This window comes from Macaca thibetana, chromosome 10 (assembly GCF_024542745.1).
Source record: "Macaca thibetana thibetana isolate TM-01 chromosome 10, ASM2454274v1, whole genome shotgun sequence".
In the NCBI taxonomy this organism is placed as follows: domain Eukaryota; kingdom Metazoa; phylum Chordata; class Mammalia; order Primates; family Cercopithecidae; genus Macaca; species Macaca thibetana.
In genome coordinates, this window is record NC_065587.1 from 26,691,550 (window position 1) to 26,718,666 (window position 27,117).

Here is a 27,117-nt window from a genome sequence, read left to right on the forward strand (position 1 = left end):
TAAGTCTACTTTGCCACTACAGGCGGTGTAGCATGTTAGTTTCTAGATTAGCCTTTGGTGTTAAAGAGATCCCGCTCTTGGTGTGTCTCCTGAGTAATTTACTTAGCTGAGACTCACATTCCTCATCTGTATAATGACTATAACAAAACTAATTCTGTCTCAAAGTGATTGTGACACTTCAAGGAGGCAACATAGAGAAGTGCCCATATAGTATCTGATACTCAATTTATATCTGTTATTATGTTCATTCTTATAACTTAAGCACCTGCTTATCAACTACAGTCATATGTGGCAGAATGACATTTTGGTCAATGACAGACCACATGTATGACAGTGGTCCCATAAGATTATAACAAAGCTGAAAATTTCCCTTTGCCTAGTAAAGTCGTAACTGTTGGAATGTCAGCGCAGTGCGTTACTTACGTGTCTGTGGTGAGGCGGTGTAAACAAACCTACTGCGCTGCATCATTAGAGTCAAACAACATTTCTTTTTGGTAAAGATTTTAAGATATGTTATACAAATGAAAGACTAACCACAGTGATGGAATTTTTAGAAAGAGATAAAACTAAGAGTCCACGAGGATTTGGAGAAATGGCTACTCATATATACTGTTAGAGGAGCATGAATTGGTGTCATCATTTTGGAAAAAAATTTGGCATTATTTATGACAATGAAAGATAAGCCCCCTTCCAACAGTCTACTCCACAGAAGTGAGTGGTGGTGTTATTCCAAAACCATTGACAAAAATACTCAAAGCACCATTACTTGAGATAGACACAATTATATTAAAAATAACTCTGGCCAGGCACAGTGGCTCATGCCTATAATCCGAGCACTTTGGGAGGCTGAGGCGGGCCGATTGCCTGAGGTCAGGAGTTCGTGACCAGGCTGGCCAACATGGTGAAACTCTTTCTCTACCAAAAATACAAAAAATTAGCGAAGCATGGTGGCGGGTGCCTGTACTCCCAGCTACTCAGGAGGCTAAGGAAGGAGAATGGCGTGAACCCGGGAGGCAGAGCTTGCAGTAAGCAAGTAAGCAAGCCACTGCACTCCAGCCTAGGGGACAGAGCGAGACTCCGGCTCAAAAAAAAAAAAAAAAAAAAAAAAAAAAGAAAAGAAAGAAAGAAAAAGAAAAAGTCTAGAACTTCAGTGATGAATATCATCTCAGAGAACAAAACCAAAGCCAAATCTTTGAAAACAGGAAATAATGTGATACTATCTTTTGTGGGAAGGAACTCTTGGCTTACCCAAAAATTAGAGAACTGGGGAGAAAGAAGCCTTATCTCAGAATCTGTGACTGGATTGGGAAGTGGAGGTTGGAAATGTGCTCAGGGTCAAACTTTTCCCCATTCAAAGGAGACTGGAGTTTTACCAGTGAGCCCAGAGTGAATATTCACTCCACCATCCACCCCGGGAGATCCCTTTAAACCAGGAGCTCACAGCAAGGACAGAAACATGAATGTGCACTAACAAGTCCTGAAAGTTCAGAGGTGATTCTCGATTTCTCCTTGGCACACAGCAGAAGAACTGTTTCTCTAGGTTCCAGGAAATGCCTTTGAGAGAGCTGTGTCCCCCAGATTCCCTTCATCACAGATGACACCCAGTGCTTAAGCCTGCACCCCTTGTGCACAATCCCTAGGAGTGCTGACTAATCCAAACCAAAGGCTCTCATGTTCCACAGGCAGAAAAGAGCAGGTGGACTGCAAAGAGAATCTCTCATGAACGCAGCACCCCCATAGCCCATAGAGACAGTTCTTACCATGATGCCAAGAAACTCTGAGAACAACAAGACAGACCTCACACATATTTCCATTTTCCTTCTGATTTCATACCCCCTCCTTCAGCCCCTCCTCACAAGCAGCAGGGATAACCTGGAGGCTCCTGGGAACCTTTTCCCATTGGGTTTTTCCTGGCACGTAGTTCCCTACCTGGATAAGTCTCCTCATCACTTATGCTCTCCAGCGTCAAGTCTTCAGAAAGAAAAACACCAGGATAAGTCATTAGACAGAGTGACTCACCCGCTCCTCCTACTTTAGCTGAAGCTGATTGATGGGCTATTCTCCCACCCCACGCTGCTTCATACATGATCCCCTCATCTTTCTTCTGGGTTGACAAACCTTCCTACAGCTTCTTGGGCCAGAGTTCTATATTGGCAAAATCACTTTCACGAGAACCCCAAGCCTCTTTCCCAGCAGGAACCCAGAATCAGGTTTCTATACACTGAAGCTAGCAAGTTTTTCCCTCTATAAGTGAGTTATTTCATGGTACATACCATTTTCATTCCAAGCTGTTATCTGCAATTATATAAAAGAAAACATGAGAATCAGATTCTGCTGTGCACTTGACATAGATCTGTTATTCTCTGGACAACGATAAAAAAACCAGAAGGCAGTACAGTGATTGAGCCATAGGTCAAAATCCCCAAAGACTACCACAGAAGATAGCTATAGAAAAACAAGACTTCTATTCACAGAATTTACCTTTAAATTTAATTTTATATGCAAATGTACAATGCTTAATCCAAGGAGGAAAACTGGTATTGTGGAAAATGCCTCAGTATTCCAGTTGATACTGGATGTTGTCATTTAGAAGCAGCATAGCGGACCATGTAGAAGTTGGGAAGACACACTTACTGAATTCCAGCCCCACAAAGACAATAGTGTACAGTGTACATAATGTGCATTGCCAGGTTTTCAAATCAAAATTAATTGAGAAGTAAAGAATCAGGAAAGCAACATTGCTGTAGAAGACAAAAAAGGGGGATCTTACCTGGACATCACCATCATCATTATCATCTTCATCTTTATGTTGTGGTGAGCATCTTAAAAACAGGTCGTCCTCAGGATGAGCTGGAAGGACACAGAGGAAAGATCAGTGCACCGGTGGTTAGTGACTGAGTCACTCACGAGGCTTTGCCAGAATTGTTGTATGGAGGTGGTTGATTAATAAGCATGGACTGAGTTGATGTTGGGCTATTCCCCTGAGGGGAAGAGGGATGGCAGAGAAGGGGAGCTGGAAAGACATGAGACATGGAGGCCTTGGCCTTGCACTGGAGGTATCAGGCAGCAACACAAAATAGTCAACCCAAAATGGAACAAAAATGCACACTGAGGGTCAATGGAAGAGTGCCTTCCTCCCTCTCAAATGTTTTGAAACTCCACAAAACAAACAGCATTTTCTTAACGTATTCAAGACCACGTCAGTACACTAGGATCTAATTATGCTGATACCACATTTAGCATCTGTTTTAAAGGATTCATTACTTGATTAAAAGCCTATTTTATTAGTGAAATTGACTGAATTTTATGCAAATTACTCTATTCTATTAATCACACATTCTTCTTCATAGAGATCATTTAAAAATTCAATATTAAAATGTTACAATAAAAATAGTCATGATTTCCTCTTTGTAAGTCTTCTTCTGGAACGACTTCTAAACACCCTTTTGGGGCCCTGTGATCAGGGGCTCAAGCAGCTCCTGTGTGACTCTCCCTGGGGAGATTCCCTAAAAATCAAGCTTCATTCAAACAGGCCAAGCTCACACAGCCTGCTCTACCTACACCAGTGAAGCTGAGAGACATGACTCTGAACACTTTAAGCCATGAAGATAAGTTTAAAGGTTCAAATACACATTATCTACTGAAATGAGGAAACGTATACCAATAGAAATGAACAAATTCATGAAAAAATCTTCATGAGTATGGGGTGATTTCTGGTTAACTAGCTTACATAAAAATTATTTTTTTGGCCGAGCGCTCTGGCTCACACCTGTAATCCCAGCACTTTGGGAGGCTGAGGCGGGTGGGTGACCTGAGGTCAGGAGTTCATGACCAGCCTGGCCAACATGGTGAAAACCCGTCTCTACTAAAAATACAAAAAATTAGCTAGGCATGGTGGTGAGGACCTGTAATCCCAGCTACTCAGGAGTCTCAGGCAAGAGAATCGCTTGAACCTGGGAGGCAGAGGTTACCGCGAGCCGAGATCATGCCATTGCACTCCAGCCTGGGCAAGAAGAGTGAACCTCCATCTCTCTCTCTCTCTCTCTCTGTCTGTCTCTCTCCCTCTCTCTCATCAAATATATATATATATATATTTGATGCCTGTTCATTCAGACATACAAAATATTGGTATAAGAAATCAAAAATTTCTACCGGTCATGTTAAATCTAACTTATCAGCTGTCAACATGAAGATCCTAGGAAGTAAAGAAGGTACAAATAAGTGGAAAGGCATCTTGTATTCATGGATAGGAAGACCAAACCTGACTAACACACAATACTACACACATGATCTACAGACTCACAACAATTACTATCAAACTGGTAACAGCCATCTGTGCAGAAATGGAAAAGATAATCCTACAATTTTAATGAATTTTATGTGCCTCAAGTAACCATGATGACATTAAAAAAATAGTGTTAGAGGATGCACATTCATGAGATTGAAATACACACACACACACACACACACAATACAGAAATACAGACACCATGGTTCTAGCATAGGGGCACTCATAAGTTTCACAGATATAGAGAGCCCAGAATTGAATGAACACACGTACAGTAAACTGATCTTCAACAAAGGTGTCAAAAATACATAATGGAGGGAAAGGAAAGCCTCTTCAACAAATGATGGTAAAACTGCATATTCTCATTCAAATGAAGAAATAGAATGCAGAGAGTGTGCTCAAGGTTGTACTTCTCCCTCCATTTCCAAGACACTGGAGCTTTTGCAGTGAGCCCAGAGTGAATTTTCATTCTGTCCTCCACACCCAGGAAGAGCTCTTGAAACCAGACGTAAGCAGGAAAAACAGACAAATGAGTGTGCTGCCAGGAAACCTAACCATTCATAAGATACGGATTGATTTCTCCTATGCATCTGGGCACTCCACATAAGAATTTTGTCTCCAGCATAAAGTAACTGCTTGTTATAGAACTCTGTCCTAAACCAAAGGCTTTGAGATTTTGCAGTGTCAGAGACAGAAAGGAGCAGGTGTTTTAGAAAGATCATCTTTAAATAATAAAGTAAGAAGAGATGATCGAAAACACAGGATACTCAAAAGCCCATAAACATAGTACTTCTCACCATCATGACAATTCAACTCTAAAAAAAACAAACTTGACTTATATTTGCTTTTTCTTTTTCTCTTTCTACACCCTCCCTCAGCCTCCCAAGCAGCAGGTATAACATGAAGGCTCCTGGAAATGCTGTTTTATTAGACCACACCTGAAATCTTCCTACCTACCTGGAAAGGCATCCTATTCCCTGCTGAGATTCTCCAGAATCCACTCTTCAGAACCACCAACATCAGGATAAGTCAGTGAGAGCTGCACTCACTTCTCCTACTCCAGGTGAAGACACACTGGCTCACACAAAATCTCCTGGTTGGTCCTCTGGGTTCACACACATTTCTACAGCCCCTCTGCTCATACCTATACACTTGTAAAATCATTTGCTCTCACCAGACTCCCAACATTTTTTAACAGAAACCCAGATTAAGGTTTCTATATATTAAAGCCAGCAAGTTTGTTTCTCAGAAAGTGAGTTAGTTCAAGGTACGTACCCTGCACACGTGATGGTAAAATCTGCAATGAGACAAAAGAAGATGCCATGAGGATTAGATCAATTCTGCTGCACCCCTTACACAGATCTGTTAGTCTCCTGATGACTTCACAAAACTACTTGTGAAACACTGGTGAGTCAAGGTCAAAGGCCAAACATTCTAGCATAGAGGACACCTGTGGAAAAGACAAGAGCTTTCCCCACAGAATTTCTTTGAGGTTGATTTAGGTTGGTAAATGCACAATGCCTCATCCAAGGAGAAAAACTGGTGTGGAGGAAAACGCCTCTGCATTACAGCTGATGATGGATGCTGTCCTTCAAAAACACCCTAGTGTGTCATGTATTAGATGAAAAGAAACTCAGACCGAACTCCACCCTCACAAAGAGAATTGTGTATGTTGTACATAATGTGCCTTGACATATTTTTATATCAAAATTAATTGAGAAGGAGAGAAATCAGGTGAAGGAAATAATGTATACAGTTGTCCATTTTTAACACAAAGTGCCTTGAACCAGTTCAGGTCAGCAAAGGACAAAAGAAATAGGATATACTGCCGGGCGCGGTGGCTCAAGCCTGTAATCCCAGCACTTTGGGAGGCCGAGACGGGCGGATCACGAGGTCAGGAGATCAAGACCATCCTGGCTAACACAGTGAAACCCCGTCTCTACTAAAAAATACAAAAATCTAGCCGGGCGAGGTAGTGGGCGCCTGTAGTCCCAGCTACTCGGGAGGCTGAGGCAGGAGAATGGTGTGAACCCGGGAGGCGGAGCTTGCAGTGAGCTGAGATCCGGCCACTGCACTCCAGCCTGGGCCACACAGCGAGACTCCGCCAAAAAAAAAAAAAAAAAAAGAAATAGGATATACTAGGCTCCTACATGGATGGGCAATGCCTGCTTGTTAGACTCCCCTCCACCCGACTTAGTTGCCCTCACTTCAACCAAAGAAGATTAGTCTAAGATGAAAGTTTACTGGCCTAGAAAATCGCTCATTTTGTCTGTTCTTCTCAGCCTGCCCAGCTACTTAGGTCATAAGGCAAATACTTGAAGAGCCCCTGAGCTGACTAGGATGGCAATGCATTGTGGGCTGCAAGAAAATGCAGTAAGACAACCCTAGAAAAATACCTAAAACCCCCTCTCCAAAAATCAATAGGCAACACCTGGGAAGATTCTGACTCCATAGTACTCAGCCTATGAGGAACCAGGAGAGGGACCTGCACACTAGGGGATAAATTGCTTGCGGAAACCGTGCTGGGTGTGTCTGCCCATCAGACACCGGATCTTGCAACACTATCAATAAAAGTCTCACTTTCGGCCAGGCGGGGTGGCTCACGCCTGTAATCCCAGCACTTTGGGAGGCCGAGGTGGGTGGATTACCTGAGGTCAGGAGTTCGAGACCAGCCTGGCCAACATGCTGAAACACCGTCTCTACTAAGAATACAAAAATTAGCTGGGCATGGAGACACATGCCTGTAATCCCAGCTACTCAGGAGGCTGAGGCAGGAGAATTCATTGAGCCCAGGAGATGGAGTCCAGACTGCACCACTGCACTCCAGCCTGGCCAATTGAGTGAGACTCTGTCTTAAAAAAAAAAAAAAAAGAAAGAAAATCTCACTTCTTCTATTTTTCAGCTCCCTGAGTCCATTCTTTGGGTTTGGACTGGTGAGTTTGTTTCTCACATCAGAAAACCAACATTTCCTTAGAAGACAAAGAAAGGTGGTCTTACCTGGGCATCATCATCATCATCCAAATAATCATCTTCACTTCGTGGAAGGCTTAATAAACTCAAGTTGTCCTCAGAAGAACCTGGAAGGACACAGAGGAAAGATCAGTGCCCTGGGTGTTTGTGACTGTGAGTCACTCAGGGAGCTCTGCTGGATGTGGTGTACGGAGGTGGTTGATTAACAAGCTTGGACTGCGTTGATGCTGGGCTATTCCCCTGAGTGGAAGAGGGATGGCAGACGAGGGGATCAGGAAAGACATGAGACATGGAGGCCTTGGCCTTGTACTAGAGGCATCATGCAGCAACACAAAACAGTCAATCCAAAATGGAACTAAACCACACACTAAGTGTCAATGGAAGAGTGCCTTCTTCCCTCTCAAATGTCTTGAAACTCTACAAAACAAACAGCATTTTCTTAACGTATTCAAGACCGTGTAAGTACACTAGTACCCAATTATGCTGGTACCACATCTAGCATCTGTTTTAAAGGATTACTTAATTTATTGGTGAAATGGATTCAATTTTACTCAAATTACTCTATTCCATTGATCACACTTTTTTTTTTTTTTTTTTTTTCTGAGATGGAATGTCACTCTGTACCCCAGGCTAGAGTGCAGTGGTGTGATCTTGGCTCACTGCAAGATCCGCCTCCCAGGTTTATGCCATTCTCCTACCTCAGCATCCCGAGTAGCTGGGACTACGGGCACCCACCACCACGCCTAGCTAGTTTTTTTGTATTTTTAGTAGAGACGGGGTTTCACTGTGTTAGCCAGGATGGTCTCCATCTCCTGACCTCGTGATCCACCCACCTCGGCCTCCCAAAGTGCTGGGATTACAGGCATGAGCCACCGCACCAGACTGATCACAATTTCTTCTTCATAGAGGTCATTAAAAAAATTAAGTATTAAAATGCTAAAATTAAAAACAGTCATGATTTCTTCCTTATAAGTCTTCTTCTGGAACTACGGTGTGTACACACAACCTTTTGGGTCCTTCTGATCAGGGTCTTCAGCAGGTCTGTGTCACTTTCCCTCAGGAGATTCCCTAAAGATCAGGCTTCATTCTAACAGGCCAAGCTCACACAGCCTGCGCAACCTACACCAGTGAAGCTGAGAGATGTGACTCTGAAAACTTTCTGCCATGAGGATAACTTTCCAGGTTGAAATATACATGATCTACTGAAACGAGGAAATGTATACCAATAGAAATGAACAAATTCAGGAAGAAACATCCTTGAGTACGGGGGTGATTTTTGGTTAACTAGCTTATATAATATTTTTTATTTGATGCCTAATCATTCACACATACAAAATATTGATAAAAGATATCACAAATTTGGCCAGGTGCGGTGGCTCATGCCTGTAATCCCAGGCTTTGGGAGGCGTAGGTGGGTGGATCATAAGGTCAAGAGATCGAGACCATCCCGGTCAACATGGTAAAATCACGTCTCTAATAAAAATACAAAAATTAGCTGGACGTGGCAGCACGCACCTGTGGTCTCCGCTACTTGGGAGAATAAGGCAGGAGAATCACTTGAACCCGGGAGGTGGAGGTGGCAGTGAGTGGAGATCTCATCAATGCATCCCAGTATGGTGACAGAGTGAGACACTGTCTCAAAAAAAAAAAAGAAATCACAGATTTATATCAGTCATGTTAAATCTAACTAATCAGCTGACAACACAAAGATTCTAGAAAGTAAAGAACGTACAAATAAGGTGAAAGGCTTCCCGTATTCATGGATAGGAAGACTAAACCTGATTAACACACAATGCACACATGATCTACAGACTCACAACAATTGCTATCAAACTGGCAGCAGCCATCTGTGCAGAAATGGAAAAGATAATCCTAAGACGTTAATGAATTTTTATATGCCTCAAATAACCATGGTAACATTGAAAAAGAATAGTGTTGGAAGACGCACATTCATGAGGTTGAAATCTACAAAAAACACAGAAATTCAGACAGCATGCTTCTAGCGTGGGGGCACCCATAAGTATCACAGATATAGAATCGAAAGCTAAGAATTAAATGCACACATACAGAGTCAGCTGATCTTCAACAGAGGTGCCAAGAATACACAATGGGGAAAGGAAAGCCTCTTCCACAAATGATGGTAAAACTGCATATTCTCATTCACATGAAGAAATAGAATGCAGAGAGTGTGCTCAAGGTTGTGCTTCTCCCTCCATTTCCAAGACACCAGCTTTTGCAGTGAGCCCAGAGTGAATTTACATTCTGTCCTCCATGCCCAGGGAGATGCCCTGACACCAGAGGCAAACAGCAAGGACAGACAAATGAATGTGCTGCCATGAAACCCAACAGTTCATAAGGTGAGGATCCACTTCTCCTATGCATCTGGGCACACCGCAGAACAATTCTGTCTCCAGGATTAAGTAACTGCCTGTGACAGAACTGTGTCCCAAACCAAAGGCTCTGACATTTTGCAGTGGCACAGGCAGAAAAGAGCAGGTGTTCTCAGAAAAATCATCTTTCAATAATAAAATAAGAAGAGATGATGAAAAACACAAGATACTCAAAAGCCCATAAACATAGTACTCCTCACCATGACGACGTTAAACTCTGAAAATAACTAACGCGGCTTATGTCTACTTTTTCTTTTTCTCTTTTCTACACCATCCCTGAGCCTCCTAAGCAGCAGGTATAACATGAAGGTTCCTGGAAATGCTGTTTTATTAGATCCCATCTGATGTCTTGTTGCCTACCTGGAAAGGCATCCTCTTCCCTGCTGAGATTCTCCAGAATCCACTCTTTAGAACCACCAACATCAGGAGAAGTCACTGAGAGGTGCACTCACTTCTCCTACTCCAGGTGAAGACACACTGGCTCACACAAAATCTCCTGGTTGGTCCTTTGGGTTCACACACATTTCTACAGCCCCTCTGCTCATACCTATACACTTGTAAAATCATTTGCTCTCACCAGACTCCCAACATTTTTTAACAGGAACCCAGATTAAGGTTTCTATATATTAAAGCCAGCAAGTTTGTTTCTCAGAAAGTGAGTTAGTTCAAGGTACGTACCCTGCACACGTGATGGTAAAATCTGCAATGAGACAAAAGAAGATGCCATGAGGATTAGATCAATTCTGCTGCACCCCTTACACAGATCTGTTAGTCTCCTGATGACTTCACAAAACTACTTGTGAAACACTGGTGAGTCAAGGTCAAAGGCCAAACATTCTAGCATAGAGGACACCTGTGGAAAAGACAAGAGCTTTCCCCACAGAATTTCTTTGAAGTTGATTTAGGTTGGTAAATGCACAATGCCTCATCCAAGGAGAAAAACTGGTGTGGAGGAAAATGCCTCTGCATTACAGCTGATGATGGATGCTGTCCTTCAAAAACACCCTAGTGTGTCATGTATGAGATGAAAAGAAACTCCCACTGAACTCCACCCTCACAAAGAGAATTGTGTATGTTGTACATAATGTGTGCCTTGTCATATTTTAATACCAAAATTGAAATTGAGAACGAATGAAATCGGGCGCGGTGAAGAAAATAATGTATACAGTTGTCCATTTTTAACACAAAGTGCCTTGAACCAGTTCAGGTCAGTGAGCTGAGCAAAGGACACAAAAGAAATAGGATATACTAGGCTCCCGCTTGGATGGGCAATGCCTGCTTGTTGGACCCCCTTCCCACTTAGTTGCCCTCACTTCAACCAAAGAAGATTAGTCTAAGATGAAAGTTTACTGGCCTGGAAAATCGCTCATTTTGTCTGTTCTTATCAGCCTGCCCAGCTACTTAGGTCATAAGGCAAACACTTGAAGAGCCCCTGAGCTGACTAGGATGGTAATGCATTGTGGGCTGTAACAAAATGCAGTAAGACAACCCTAGAAAAATACCTAAAACCCTCCTCCCCAAAAATCAATAGGCAACACCTGGGAAGATTGTGACTCCATAGTACTCAGCCTACGAGGAACCAGGGGAGGGACCTGCACACTAGGGGATAAATTGCTTGCGGAAACTGTGCTGGGTGTGTCTGCCCATCAGACACCGGATCTTGCAACACTATCAATAAAAGTCTCACTTTCGGCCAGGCGGGGTGGCTCACGCCTGTAATCCCAGCACTTTGGGAGGCCGAGGTGGGTGGATTACCTGAGGTCAGGAGTTCGAGACCAGCCTGGCCAACATGCTGAAACACCGTCTCTACTAAGAATACAAAAATTAGCTGGGCATGGAGACACATGCCTGTAATCCCAGCTACTCAGGAGGCTGAGGCAGGAGAATTCATTGAGCCCAGGAGATGGAGTCCAGACTGTACCACTGCACTCCAGCCTGGCTAATTGAGTGAGACTCTGTCTTAAAAAAAAAAAAAAAAAAAGGAAAGAAAATCTCACTTCTTCTATTTTTCAGCTCCCTGAGTCCATTCTTTGGGTTTGGACTGGTGAGTTTGTTTCTCACATCAGAAAACCAACATTTCCTTAGAAGACAAAGAAAGGTGGTCTTACCTGGGCATCATCATCATCATCCAAATAATCATCTTCACTTCGTGGAAGGCTTAATAAACTCAAGTTGTCCTCAGAAGAACCTGGAAGGACACAGAGGAAAGATCAGTGCCCTGGGTGTTTGTGACTGTGAGTCACTCAGGGAGCTCTGCTGGATGTGGTGTACGGAGGTGGTTGATTAACAAGCTTGGACTGCGTTGATGCTGGGCTATTCCCCTGAGTGGAAGAGGGATGGCAGACGAGGGGATCAGGAAAGACATGAGACATGGAGGCCTTGGCCTTGTACTAGAGGCATCATGCAGCAACACCAAAGAGTCAATCCAAAATGGAACTAAACCACACACTAAGTGTCAATGGAAGAGTGCCTTCTTCCCTCTCAAATGTTTTGAAACTCTACAAAACAAACAGCATTTTTTTAACGTATTCAAGACCGTGTAAGTACACTAGTACCCAATTATGCTGGTACCACATTTAGCATCTGTTTTAAAGGATTACTTAATTTATTGGTGAAATGGATTCAATTTTACTCAAATTACTCTATTTTCTTGATCACACTTTTTTTTTTTTTTTTTTTTTTTTTTCTGAGATGGAATGTCACTCTGTACCCCAGGCTAGAGTGCAGTGGTGTGACCTTGGCTCACTGCAAGATCCGCCTCCCAGGTTTATGCCATTCTCCTACCTCAGCATCCCGAGTAGCTGGGACTACAGGCACCCACCACCACGCCTAGCTAGTTTTTTTTGTATTTTTTAGTAGAGACGGGGTTTCACTGTGTTAGCCAGGATGGTCTCCATCTCCTGACCTCGTGATCCACCCACCTCGGCCTCCCAAAGTGCTGGGATTACAGGCATGAGCCACCGCACCAGACTGATCACAATTTCTTCTTCATAGAGGTCATTTAAAAAATTAAGTATTAAAATGCTAAAATTAAAAACAGTCATGATTTCTTCCTTATAAGTCTTCTTCTGGAACTACGGTGTGTGCACACAACCTTTTGGGTCCCTCTGATCAGGGTCTTCAGCAGCTCTGTGTCACTTTCCCTCAGGAGATTCCCTAAAGATCAGGCTTCATTCTAACAGGCCAAGCTCACACAGCCTGCGCAACCTACACCAGTGAAGCTGAGAGATGTGACTCTGAAAACTTTCTGCCATGAGGATAACTTTCCAGGTTGAAATATACATGATCTACTGAAACGAGGAAATGTATACCAATAGAAACGAACAAATTCATGAAGAAATGTCCTTGAGTAAGGGGGTGATTTTTGGTTAACTAGCTTATATAATATTTTTTATTTGATGCCTAATCATTCACACATACAAAATATTGATAAAAGATATCACAAATTTGGCCAGGTGCGGTGGCTCATGCCTGTAATCCCAGGCTTTGGGAGGCGTAGGTGGGTGGATCATAAGGTCAAGAGATCGAGACCATCCCGGTCAACATGGTAAAATCACGTCTCTAATAAAAATACAAAAATTAGCTGGACGTGGCAGCACGCACCTGTGGTCTCCGCTACTTGGGAGAATAAGGCAGGAGAATCACTTGAACCCGGGAGGTGGAGGTGGCAGTGAGTGGAGATCTCATCAATGCATCCCAGTATGGTGACAGAGTGAGACACTGTCTCAAAAAAAAAAAAGAAATCACAGATTTATATCAGTCATGTTAAATCTAACTAATCAGCTGACAACACAAAGATTCTAGAAAGTAAAGAACGTACAAATAAGGTGAAAGGCTTCCCGTATTCATGGATAGGAAGACTAAACCTGATTAACACACAATGCACACATGATCTACAGACTCACAACAATTGCTATCAAACTGGCAGCAGCCATCTGTGCAGAAATGGAAAAGATAATCCTAAGACGTTAATGAATTTTTATATGCCTCAAATAACCATGGTAACATTGAAAAAGAATAGTGTTGGAAGACGCACATTCATGAGGTTGAAATCTACAAAAAACACAGAAATTCAGACAGCATGCTTCTAGCGTGGGGGCACCCATAAGTATCACAGATATAGAATCGAAAGCTAAGAATTAAATGCACACATACAGAGTCAGCTGATCTTCAACAGAGGTGCCAAGAATACACAATGGGGAAAGGAAAGCCTCTTCCACAAATGATGGTAAAACTGCATATTCTCATTCACATGAAGAAATGGAATGCTTCTCCCTCCATTTCCAAGACACCAGCTTTTGCAGTGAGCCCAGAGTGAATTTACATTCTGTCCTCCATGCCCAGGGAGATGCCCTGACACCAGAGGCAAACAGCAAGGACAGACAAATGAATGTGCTGCCATGAAACCCAACAGTTCGTAAGGTGAGGATCCACTTCTCCTATGCATCTGGGCACACCGCAGAACAATTCTGTCTCCAGGATTAAGTAACTGCCTGTGACAGAACTGTGTCCCAAACCAAAGGCTCTGACATTTTGCAGTGGCACAGGCAGAAAAGAGCAGGTGTTCTCAGAAAAATCATCTTTCAATAATAAAATAAGAAGAGATGATGAAAAACACAAGATACTCAAAAGCCCATAAACATAGTACTCCTCACCATGACGACGTTAAACTCTGAAAATAACTAACGCGGCTTATGTCTACTTTTTCTTTTTCTCTTTTCTACACCATCCCTGAGCCTCCTAAGCAGCAGGTATAACATGAAGGTTCCTGGAAATGCTGTTTTATTAGATCCCATCTGATGTCTTGTTGCCTACCTGGAAAGGCATCCTCTTCCCTGCTGAGATTCTCCAGAATCCACTCTTTAGAACCACCAACATCAGGAGAAGTCACTGAGAGGTGCACTCACTTCTCCTACTCCAGGTGAAGACACAATGGCTCACACAAAATCTCCTGGTTGGTCCTTTGGGTTCACACACATTTCTACAGCCCCTCTGCTCATACCTATACACTTGTAAAATCATTTGCTCTCACCAGACTCCCAACATTTTTTAACAGGAACCCAGATTAAGGTTTCTATATATTAAAGCCAGCAAGTTTGTTTCTCAGAAAGTGAGTTAGTTCAAGGTACGTACCCTGCACACGTGATGGTAAAATCTGCAATGAGACAAAAGAAGATGCCATGAGGATTAGATCAATTCTGCTGCACCCCTTACACAGATCTGTTAGTCTCCTGATGACTTCACAAAACTACTTGTGAAACACTGGTGAGTCAAGGTCAAAGGCCAAACATTCTAGCATAGAGGACACCTGTGGAAAAGACAAGAGCTTTTCCCACAGAATTTCTTTGAAGTTGATTTAGGTTGGTAAATGCACAATGCCTCATCCAAGGAGAAAAACTGGTGTGGAGGAAAATGCCTCTGCATTACAGCTGATGATGGATGCTGTCCTTCAAAAACACCCTAGTGTGTCATGTATGAGATGAAAAGAAACTCCCACTGAACTCCACCCTCACAAAGAGAATTGTGTATGTTGTACATAATGTGCCTTGTCATATTTTAATACCAAAATTAATTGAGAACGAATGAAATCTGGTGAAGAAAATAATGTATACAGTTGTCCATTTTTAACACAAAGTGCCTTGAACCAGTTCAGGTCAGCAAAGGACAAAAGAAATAGGATATACTAGGCTCCCGCTTGGATGGGCAATGCCTGCTTGTTGGACCCCCATTCTCCACTTAGTTGCCCTCACTTCAACCAAAGAAGATTAGTCTAAGATGAAAGTTTACTGGCCTGGAAAATCGCTCATTTTGTCTGTTCTTATCAGCCTGCCCAGCTACTTAGGTCATAAGGCAAACACCTGAAGAGCCCCTGAGCTGACTAGGATGGTAATGCATTGTGGGCTGTAACAAAATGCAGTAAGACAACCCTAGAAAAATACCTAAAACCTCCTCCCCAAAAATCAATAGGCAACACCTGGGAAGATTGTGACTCCATAGTACTCAGCCTACGAGGAACCAGGGGAGGGACCTGCACACTAGGGGATAAATTGCTTGCGGAAACTGTGCTGGGTGTGTCTGCCCATCAGACACCGGATCTTGCAACACTATCAATAAAAGTCTCACTTTCGGCCAGGCGGGGTGGCTCACGCCTGTAATCCCAGCACTTTGGGAGGCCGAGGTGGGTGGATTACCTGAGGTCAGGAGTTCGAGACCAGCCTGGCCAACATGCTGAAACACCGTCTCTACTAAGAATACAAAAATTAGCTGGGCATGGAGACACATGCCTGTAATCCCAGCTACTCAGGAGGCTGAGGCAGGAGAATTCATTGAGCCCAGGAGATGGAGTCCAGACTGTACCACTGCACTCCAGCCTGGCTAATTGAGTGAGACTCTGTCTTAAAAAAAAAAAAAAAAAAAAAGGAAAGAAAATCTCACTTCTTCTATTTTTCAGCTCCCTGAGTCCATTCTTTGGGTTTGGACTGGTGAGTTTGTTTCTCACATCAGAAAACCAACATTTCCTTAGAAGACAAAGAAAGGTGGTCTTACCTGGGCATCATCATCATCATCCAAATAATCATCTTCATTTCGTGGTAGGCTTAATAAACTCAAGTTGTCCTCAGAAGAACCTGGAAGGACACAGAGGAAAGATCAGTGCCCTGGGTGTTTGTGACTGTGAGTCACTCAGGGAGCTCTGCTGGATGTGGTGTACGGAGGTGGCTGATTAACAAGCTTGGACTGCGTTGATGCTGGGCTATTCCCCTGAGTGGAAGAGGGATGGCAGACGAGGGGATCAGGAAAGACATGAGACATGGAGGCCTTGGCCTTGTACTAAAGGCATCATGCAGCAACACCAAAGAGTCAATCCAAAATGGAACTAAAGCACACACTAAGTGTCAATGGAAGAGTGCCTTCTTCCCTCTCAAATGTTTTGAAACTCTACAAAACAGACAGCATTTTTTTAACGTATTCAAGACCGTGTAAGTACACTAGTACCCAATTATGCTGGTACCACATTTAGCATCTGTTTTAAAGGATTACTTAATTTATTGGTGAAATGGATTCAATTTTACTCAAATTACTCTATTTTCTTGATCACACTTTTTTTTTTTTTTTTTTTTTTTTTCTGAGATGGAATGTCACTCTGTACCCCAGGCTAGAGTGCAGTGGTGTGACCTTGGCTCACTGCAAGATCCGCATCCCAGGTTTATGCCATTCTCCTACCTCAGCATCCCGAGTAGCTGGGACTACAGGCACCCACCACCACGCCCAGCTAGTTTTTTTGTATTTTCAGTAGAAACGGGGTTTCACTGTGTTAGCCAGGATGGTCTCCATCTCCTGACCTCGTGATCCACCCACCTCGGCCTCCCAAAGTGCTGGGATTACAGGCATGAGCCACCGCACCAGACTGATTACAATTTCTTCTTCATAGAGGTCATTTAAAAAATTAAGTATTAAAATGCTAAAATTAAAAACAGTCATGATTTCTTCCTTATAAGTCTTCTTCTGGAACTATGGTGTGTGCACACAACCTTTTGGCTCCCTCTGATCAGGGTCTTCAGCAGGTCTGTGTCACTTTCCCTCAGGAGATTCCCTAAAGATCAGGCTTCATTCTAACAGGCCAAGCTCACACAGCCTGCGCAACCTACACCAGTGAAGCTGAGAGATGTGACTCTGAAAACTTTCTGCCATGAGGATAACTTTCCAGGTTCAAATATACATGATCTACTGAAATGAGGAAATGTATACCAATAGAAACGAACAAATTCATGAAGAAATGTCCTTGAGTAAGGGGGTGATTTTTGGTTAACTAGCTTATATAATATTTTTTATTTGATGCCTAATCATTCACACATACAAAATATTGATAAAAGATATCACAAATTTGGCGAGGCGCGGTGGCTCATGTCTGTAATCCCAGGCTTTGGGAGGCCTAGGTGGGTGGATCATGAGGTCAAGAGATCGAGACCATCCCGGCCAACATGGTAAAATCACGTCTATAATAAAAATACAAAAATTAGCTGGACGTGGTGGCACGCACCTGTGGTCTCCGCTACTTGGGAGGATAAGGCAGGAGAATCACTTGAACCTGGGACGTGGAGGTGGCAGTGAGTGGAGATCTCATCATTGCACCCTAGTACGGTGACAGAGTGAGACACTGTCTCAAAAAAAAAAAAAAAAGAAATCACAAATTTGTATCAGTCATGTTAAATCTAACTAATCAGCTGACAACATAAAGATTCTAGAAAGTAAAGAATGCACAAATAAGTTGAAAGGCTTCCCGCATTCATGGATAGGAAGACTAAGCCTGATTAATACACAATACACACATGATCTACAGACTCACAACAATTGCTATCAAACTGGCAGCAGCCATCCGTGCAGAAATGGAAAAGATAATCCTAAGACGTTAATGAATTTTTATATGCCTCAAATAACCATGGTAACATTGAAAAAGAATAGTGTTGGAAGACGCACATTCATGAGGTTGAAATCTAGAAGAAACACAGAAATTCAGACAGCATGCTTCTAGCGTGGGAGCACCCATAAGTATCACAGATATAGAATCGAAAGCCAATAATTAAATGCACACATACAGAGTCAGCTGATCTTCAACAGAGGTGCCAAGAATACACAATGGGGAAAGGAAAGCCTCTTCCACAAATGATGGTAAAACTGCATATTCTCATTCACATGAATAAATGGAATGCTGACAGTGTGCTCAAGGTTGTGCTTCTCTCCATTTCCAAGACACCAGCTTTTGCAGTGAGCCCAGAGTGAATTTACATTCTGTCCTCCATGCCCAGGGAGATGCCCTGACACCAGAGGCAAACAGCAAGGACAGACAAATGAATGTGCTGCCATGAAACCCAACAGTTCATTATGAGAGGATCCACTTCTCCTATGCATCTGGGCACACCACAGACGAATTCTGTCTCCAGGATTAAGTAACTGCCTGTGACAGAACTGTGTCCCAAACCACAGGCTCTGACATTTTGCAGTGGCACAGGTAGAAAAGAGCAGGTGTTCTCAGAAAAATAATCTTTCAATAATAAAACAAGAAGAGATGATCAAAAACACAAGATACTCAAAAGCCCATAAACATAGTACTTCTCACCATGAAGACATTAAACTCTGAAAATAACAAACGTGGCTTATATTTACTTTTCCTTTTTCTCTTTCTACACCATCCCTGAGCCTCCCAAGCAGCAGGGAAACATGAAGGTTCCTGGAAATGCTGTTTTATTAGATCCCATCTGATGTCTTGTTACCTACCTGGAAAGGCATCCTCTTCCCTGCTGAGATTCTCCAGAATCCACTCTTTAGAACCACCAACATCACGATAAGTCACTGAGAGGTGCACTCACTTCTCCTACTCCAGATGAAGACACATCAGCTCACACAAAATCTCCCGGCTGGTCCTCTGGGTTCACACACATTTCTACAGCCCCTCTGCTCATACCTATACACTTGTAAAATCATTTGCTCTCACCACACCCCCAATATTTTTAACAGGAACCCAGATTAAGGTACCTATATATTAAAGCCAGCAAGTAGGTTTCTCAAAAAGTGAGCTAGTTCAAGGTACGTACCCTGCACACATGATGGTAAAATCTGCAACGAGACAAAAGAAGATGCTATGAGGATCAGATCAATTCTGCTGCACCCCTTCCACAGATCTGTTAGTCTCTTGATGACTTCACAAAACTACTTTTGAAACAGTGGCTGAGTCCATGTCAAAGACAAAACACTCCTAGCATAGGGAAAAGACAAGAGCTTTTCCCACAGAATTTCTTTGAAGTTGATTTAGATTGGTAAAGTCACAATGCCTAATTCAAAACTGGCGTGGAGGAAAACCCCTCTGCATTACAGTTGATGATGGATGCTGTCATTTAAAAACATCCTAGTGTGTCATGTATTAGATGGGAAGACGTTCCCACTGAACTCCACCCCAAGAAGGACTGTTGTGTATGTTGTACATTATATGCCTCATCATATTCTTATGTCAAAATTAATTGAGAAGGAAAGAAATCAGGTGAAGGAAATAATATATACTGTGGTCCATTTTTAAAACAAAGTGCCTTGAACCTGTTTAGGTCAGCAAAGGACAGAAGAAACACTAGGTTCCTGGTTGGATAGGCAATGCCGCCTTGTGGGGTCCCCCTTCCACCCTGCTTAGTTGTCCTCACTTGAACAAAGAAGTTTAGTCTAAGTTGAAAGTTTTCTGGCCTGCAAAATAGCTCATTTTGTCTGTTCTTATCAGCCTGCTCAGCTACTTAGGTCACAAGTCAAATACTGGAAGAGCCCCTGAGCTGACTAGGATGGCAATGCATTGTGGGCTTCAACAAAATGCGGTAAGACAACCATAAAAAAAAAAAAATACCTAAAGCCCCTACCGAAAAATCAATATGTGATACCCAGGAAGATTGTGACCCCATAGTACTCAGCCTATGAGGAACTAGGGGAAGGACCTGCACACTAGGGGATAAATTGCTTGCTGAAACTGTGCTGGGTGTGTCTGCCCATCAGACACCCGATCTTGCAAGACCATCATTAAAAGTCTCACTTTCTCTGTTCTGCAGGCCTCTGAGTCCATTCTTTGGGTGTGGATGGGTGAGTTTGTTTCTCACATCAGGAAAGTTGCATTTCCTTAGAAGGCAAAGAAAGGGGGTCTTACCTGGGCATCGTCATTGTCTTCCTCACTTGGTGGTAGAGATTTTAAACTCAGGCTGTCCTCAGGGGGACCTAAAAGGACACAGAGTTAATGTCAGTGCCCTGGTGGTTGGAGACTGTGAGTCCCTCAGGGAGCTTTGCTGGATGCGGCATATGGAGCGTGGGACTGAAGATTCTGAGACCATCTCAGAGAAACAACTATGTTCAAGTGGTGAGCATGAGGGAGTCTCACCAGATACCTCGCATCTTAGTCAGTGCCTGGACCTAATAAGACTCCTGCATTCCCAAGTCAAAGACCAAGGCTTTGATATTTGCTCTGACATAGACAGGAAAAGCTGGTCTTCTGGAAAGATAACCATTAAACACCAGAGCAAGAAAAAAAAAATGGTTACAAACACAGCACACAAAGCCCATGGACACAAATCGCCTCATCTCTAGCTTATTAAAATACAAAAGGAACAAGTCAGACTTCTACACATATTTCCTTTGGTTCTGACTTCATTGCCCTTTTCTTAGGTTCCAAAGCAACAGGTGTCACCCAACTGCTCCCAGAGATCCTCCTAGAGTATCATTCTCCACCTGCAGATCTGCCTCACTGCAGCTGCCCTCATGGACAGTGTCCATTGGCCAATGTTTAGAGACAAAAACTCCACAAGAAGTTATTCCAGAGAGCAACTCGCCCACCCTGCTACTCCAGGTGAGGCCACACTGGGTTACACGAGATCACTCTGCCCTTCCCTCGGTGTTGTCAGACTCTCCCTGGGCTCTGGGGAGTCAGAGGTCTCTAGAAAGGCATCGCTCACACTTGCCAGCCTTCAAGTAAGAAACAGGAACTGAAGGAACCATGTTTCAACTTTTTCCTTCTACTGGCCCATTATAGGTCTCGCCTCCAATCTCACAGCCCTGAGATTCCCACTTTGATGTGCACGCTTTGAGTTAGAGGAGTTCAACAATCGGCCCCTCAGCCAGGCTCACAGCAGATGTGAAAGAGCATTCTGTGGGGATGGAAATCTCTCCGCTGCATGAACAGAAAGCTGCTGGGCCATTGCACGGTGGCTGTTGTGATGAGGTTCTTTTTTCTTTTTTAATTTTTTGAGACGGAGGATCACTCTTGCTGCCCAGGCTGGAGTACAATGGCATGATCTCAGCTCACTGCAACCTCCACCTCCCGGGTTTAGGCGACTCTTCTGCCTCAGCCTCCCGCGTAGCTGGGATTACAAGCGTGCGCCACCACACATGGCTAATTTTTGCATTTTTAGTAGAGATGGGGTTTCACCATGTTGGCCAGACTGGTCTCGAACTCCTGACCTCAGCTGATCCACCCACCCCAGCCTCCAAAAGTGCTAGAATTACAAGTGTGAGACACCACGCCAGGCCCTGAACTTTTAACTGTAAATATTTAAATGTATTTAAATATGAGGAGGCACACGTATGACTGAGAACTGCACTAGATGGCACAGGAGATCCAGACATGATGAAGACATGAACCCCCTCCCCTGGTGTTTTCTTGCAAAATAGTTTGCAGCTCTGCTCCTACGATACTTTTATGGTAACTTCCCAGGCATCTACACAAGGCCCAGTCACTGTGTGGGGCTGGGGATATGACAACAATGAGGACAACGTCCAGGTCCAGAGGGATTTCAGCAGAGGGCACGCGTGCACACAGGAAGACCGTGGCCCTGCACACCCTGTCTATGACCGGATCAGAGCAGCAGGAGCCCAGGGGCAGGGGCACCTCATTGTCCTCAGGAGCTCAACCTCATCTCCAGGGACCCTGACTCAGAAGCTGGGGCAGGCTCCAGGGTTGGTGTAGGGCTCAACAGGCTGGACAGATTGAGAAGGGAACATTTCCACAACTGCGCTAGATCCCAGCCCAGGGCTGACCTAGAACTCATCCCAGGGATGAGTTCACTACAATGCCCATGGGGCCTAACATGTTCTCCCCAGGACTGAGCTCTGGGGTAAGGACTAATGAGGAAGACAGTCACTGCCCTGGCAGGAAACACCCATAGCCAGGGTTCCTCTATCCACCCTGTGGGAAGACACAACACAGATAGAGTTTGACACTGAAGATTCCAAACCTTCTATAAAATAAGTGGAAACTGATGTGTTCTGGATTCCACAGAAGAGTTGCAAGGATGAGCTGGACTCTGGAATCAGTCCCCATCCCTTTGCTGAGCTCCTGGTGCACTGGAACTCGTGTCCCTCCCCACCTCCCCTGCTACTCGGGAGTGCTGCAGCTACAGGCCCAGTGCTAAGGGGTCTGTCCAGTTGAAAGACATTTCAGTCAGGCACGGTGGCTCATGCCTGTGAGCTTTGGAAGGCCAAGGCGAGCAGATCACCTGATGTCAGAAGTTTGAGACCAGCCTGGCCAACATGCAGAAACCTCATCTCTGCTACAAATACAAAAATTAGCTTGGCATAGTGGCACATGTCTGTAATTCCAGCTACTCGGCAGGCTGAGGCAGGAGAATCACTTGAACTTGGGAGGTAGACGTTGCAGTGAGCTGAGATCGCACCACTGCACTCCAGCCTGGGCAACAGAGACTCCATCTCAAAACACACACACACACACACACACACACACACACACACACACACACACACACACACACACACACACACACACACACACACACACACACACACACACACACACACACATACATTTCTGGGCCAGACAACCCTTGGCCAACAGTATCTCCTCAAGGACCATTCCTCAAGTGACTCCCAGAAGAGGTGAAAAAGAAAAACTCTTCTGTCCCAGCCCTAGGAAGATCAGGCCTGGGACCTGTCTGTGTCTGTCCTGACCCTGAAGGCTATCCCTGCTGACTTGTGTCCTGTCTGCTCTGTGTCAGAGAAGTGGGGACCTGATTCCTGTTCTGGCTCCTCACCAACTTCTGCTGCTGTCACTGCCATCATCACACAAAGACATGGAGAAGACAAGAGAAAGCGATGAAACTCCATTCTTGAGGCATTCAGGATGATGTCCACACCATGCTCTCGGCAGACAGGAAGGCCAGATCCTGCTCACTCCTACTCGGAATGGGTCTCAGAGATATGAGTACTAACATTGTGATATTTATCCTCTTCTCTTTGTTTTTCTTTTTTTTGAGGCGGAGTCTCGCTCCGTCATTCAGGCTGGAGTGCAATGGCTCGATCTCGGTTCACTGCAACCTCTGCCTCCTGGGTTCAAGTGATTCCTCTGCCTCAGCCTCCTGAGTCGCTGGGATTACAGGCATCCATCACTACACCCAGCTAATTTTTGTATTTTCAGAAGAGACAGGGTTTCACCAGGTTGGCCAGGCTGGTCTTGAACTCCTAACCTCGGGCAATCCATCCACCTCGGGCAATCCACCCACCTCGATCTCCCAAAGTGCTGGGATGACAGGCATGAGCTGCCGCGCCCAGCCCGTGTCTTCCGTTTCTTTACACTGTGTGTGCGTCCACTGAGTCAGTGGCTGCTGATGCTCACCCCAGCCCCCGACAGTGGGACAGTCCATCACGGGGATCAGTACCTGGTGAGTGCTGAGCCTCACTCACCTAGCTGTGCAGGAGGTCTCCAGTGAGGGTGATGGGCACTAGGCTGATAATAATGTTGTCCTGAGTTCTGATGTGGCACTGGCCCTTGTCTGTCTGCTATGGATTGGAGCATCTCTTTTTATTTATTTCTTTATTTTTCTGAGACAGAGTCTCACTCAGTCACCCAGGCTGGAGTGTGCAGTGGCTCGATCTTGGCTCACTGCAACCTCCACCTCCTAGGTTCAAGTGATTCTCCAGCCTCAGTCTCCCAAGTAGCTGGGATTACAGATATGGGCCACCATGGCTGGCTAATCTTTGTATTTTTAGTAGAGACAGGCTTTCACCATGTTGGCCAGGCTGGTCTCAAACTCCTGACCTCAGGTGATCCACTGCCTCGGCCTCCCAAAGTGCTGGGATTACAGGTGTGAACCACCATGCCCAGCCATGGATTGGAGCATTTCTAAGGCCTGAGGTAGTCCTGTTATTAAATACAATGCAATTATCTTCCTGATCTTCCCTGCTTTGACCAAGTGCTGAGGAATGAGCCCAGCACTGACAGATGTTGACCTGCATGGTTCTACATGATCCCTTACACTTCTCAGAATCTGTGAACTGGCCAGAAGCCTGTGGGCTTTCTATGTGTATTTCACAGTAATGTCCAAGCCAACATCTGTTCTTCCGTGTACCTTTTGCCACCCACGGTTATGTGACCACTGGGGCCCCATTTGATGATGGGCAAAGTTTGGCAGCTTATAGGCCACACAATTCCAGGGGCACACATAGGTGCTGGAGCTCCCTGGTGTGGGGTCCAGTCACCAAGCCTGGGTGATGACACAGTTGAGTAATACAGACCATCAACATTGGGACCCATTTCTGGGTTCACTTTTGCCTCCTCCATTCAGGAGGTCAGAATCTGGGTTCACTCCTTTCTGCACTCTCTCCATCTAAGGAGTAGGGATATTGAACATACCTTTAGTTACAGCTGTGGTGAGGGAGGAAAGAGGTCATTTATGTAAAGAGTATGGTGGTGCTGAAGTTTCTCTTCCTTTCTATTAGTAGAATGACATAACTTGGGAGGCTGAGGTGAGATGACTACATAGGCCAGGAATTCAAAAAAAGTGACACTTGTGCTGTGCTGGGCATGCAGGGCCACAATTTTTGGGGAAAACACACATTTACAAACACACTCACACTCACTATGCATGGATTCACCCCTAGCTACCTCCCAACCCTCCTGCACACAAACCCACACCATTTAAATGATACGGCTGTTTCCAGGGTCTCCAGTGGATGATCACAGTTCTTCACCGAGCCATCTGTTCCTCACACTGCACTCCAGGTCCTCACTCTTATCAGGAACCAGAAGCCAGGCAGGCTCTCCAGACAAAAACAGGCAAGAGAGTCCCCGCGACCCATCACTTAGATTTGTCATCAGCAAGGGAGTGGTCTTAGAATATGAATAGTGTTAGAGAGGAGAACAACACACACTGGGGCCTGTCAGGGGACAGGTGAAGGGAGAGCATCTGGATAAACAGCTAATGCATGCAGGGCTTCATACCTAGGTGATGGATTGACAGGTGCAGCAAACCACCATGGCACACTTTTACCCATGTAACAAAACTGTACATCCTGCACATGTATCTCAGAACTTAAAAAAAATTAAATTACGGGCTGGGCGTGGTGGTTCATGCCTGTAATCCCAGTACTTTGGGAGGCTGAGGCAGGTGGATCACGAGGCCAGGAGATAGAGACTGCCCTGGCTAACACGGTGAAACCCTGTCTCTACTAAAAATATAAACAATTAGCCGGGCGTGGTGGCGGGCGCCTGTAGTCCCTACTCCGGAGGCTGAGGCAGGAGAATCGCTTGATCCCAGGAGGCAGAGGTTGCAGTGAGCTGAGATCGCACCACTGCACTACAGCTTGGGCAACAGAGCGAGACTTCATCTAAATAAATAAATTAAATAAATAAATAAAATAAAAATAAGCTACCTTAAGGGATGGGAGAAAAGAAACAATCTGACCCTTACCTGGTTCCTTCATTTAGGTACCAAACTGGCTAGATAGGTCGGCTAGAGAATGGGACGGGGACTCCAAAATTGGGGTATTTGAATTTTCATTGAGAAAAGGGCTGTCCCTTTTCTAGATCAAAAAGCCTCAACGACAAAGACAAGAGGCAGAGTCAGCCTTTGCCCCCATGTCCCAGGTCTGGGAAAGCTGGCTATGGGCAGGAGGGAGCTGGAAGCTGAGGATGTCTCTGGGGATGAGGCTATGGGAAGGGGGTGAGGGTGGCCACAGTGTGCCAGAGAGTAAATGACACCCGTGGCTTTTTTACCTGTGGGCATCTTTTGGTTGCTGATGTGCTGCAGGTCGTGGCCCTCCGTGGCTCCCACATCCAGCTTGCCAGGCTCTACAGTAGTGGATTCTGATGTTGCAGCAGCCACAGCCTCATAAGTATCAGATTCATAACAGGGTTCCTCCTCCCCCTTGCACCAGCCACAGCTGGAGTCGATACAACAGGTCAGTATACACCCCATGGGGCAACCACAATTCACTCCTGCCTGAGCCTTTGATGAAACTGAAACGGCGCTGCCCGAGCAGCCACACTACTGAGGCTGGCACAGCACTTGTAGAAGCAGCCTGACTCCAGGCAGATCTGGGGCCTCAGCCCGTACTTTGCCGCCACCTTCTAAGGTGGCGGGTCTATGAGGTCGGGGACCTGCTGTCTTCTCTGAAAAATAAACAAACACGACAAGCACTGAGAGGCACAAAAACTGCTGGGACACAGCACAGTCGGAGCTCCTCCTCCTCCTACTCCTAGCTACCGACTGAGGGCTGCTGGCCCTGGCTGATGTCTATAACCCACAAAGCTTCCTATGTCACCTGGTTACCAGGAAACAGCCAGGCCAGGCTAGTGACTCACAATGTCCAGCCCCACAGCCCCACCCAAGGCCTCACAATGCCCATCCCTGCTGCTGCCCACCTTGTGGCCACCCTGCCCCTCTGTGCTGACTGCACTACTCAGGCTTTTATTCACCCTGGGCTGCCTGAGCTTTCCAGTCCTGAGAAAAGTGCAGGGGGGTTGCTATTGGAAGTCACCCTTGGCGAGAAACTCAATAGAAAACCCTGGTACAGCCGGGAGTGGTGGCTCACGCCTGTAATCCTAGCACTTTGGGAGGCTGAGGGGGGTGGATCACCCGAGGTCAGGAATTTGAGACCAGCTTGGCCAACATGGTGAAGCCCCATCTCTACTAAAAATACAAAACATTAGCTCAGTGT

General features: G+C 44.9%; 1 protein-coding gene across 1 annotated transcript; it reads right to left on the reverse strand.

Moving 5' to 3' along the window:
* Positions 1-1,104: 1,104 nt before the first annotated feature.
* Positions 1,105-27,117, reverse strand: LOC126929519 (aspartate-rich protein 1-like). Its single transcript, XM_050745955.1, has 10 exons — positions 26,174-27,117; positions 20,324-20,391; positions 14,782-14,803; positions 11,757-11,836; positions 10,327-10,348; positions 7,286-7,365; positions 5,564-5,585; positions 2,771-2,850; positions 2,274-2,295; positions 1,105-1,971 (listed from the first exon to the last, which is right to left on the reverse strand). The coding sequence occupies exons 1-10, from the start codon at positions 26,373-26,375 to the stop codon at positions 1,853-1,855; spliced, it is 717 nt and encodes a 238-aa protein (XP_050601912.1). The 5' UTR covers positions 26,376-27,117; the 3' UTR covers positions 1,105-1,852.

Bases quoted from the DNA above. Each gene is read 5' to 3' on its own strand.
- LOC126929519 (XM_050745955.1), bottom strand. From the start codon at position 26,375: ATGGGGTGTATACTGACCTGTTGTATCGACTCCAGCTGTGGCTGGTGC. The intron at 20,392-26,173 runs GTAAAAAAGCCA...GTGTCCTTTTAG, and splicing joins CAACCAAAAGATGCCCACAG to GTCCCCCTGAGGACAGCCTG. The intron at 11,837-14,781 runs GTACGTACCTTG...GTGTCCTTCCAG, and splicing joins TTTACCATCACGTGTGCAGG to GTTCTTCTGAGGACAACTTG.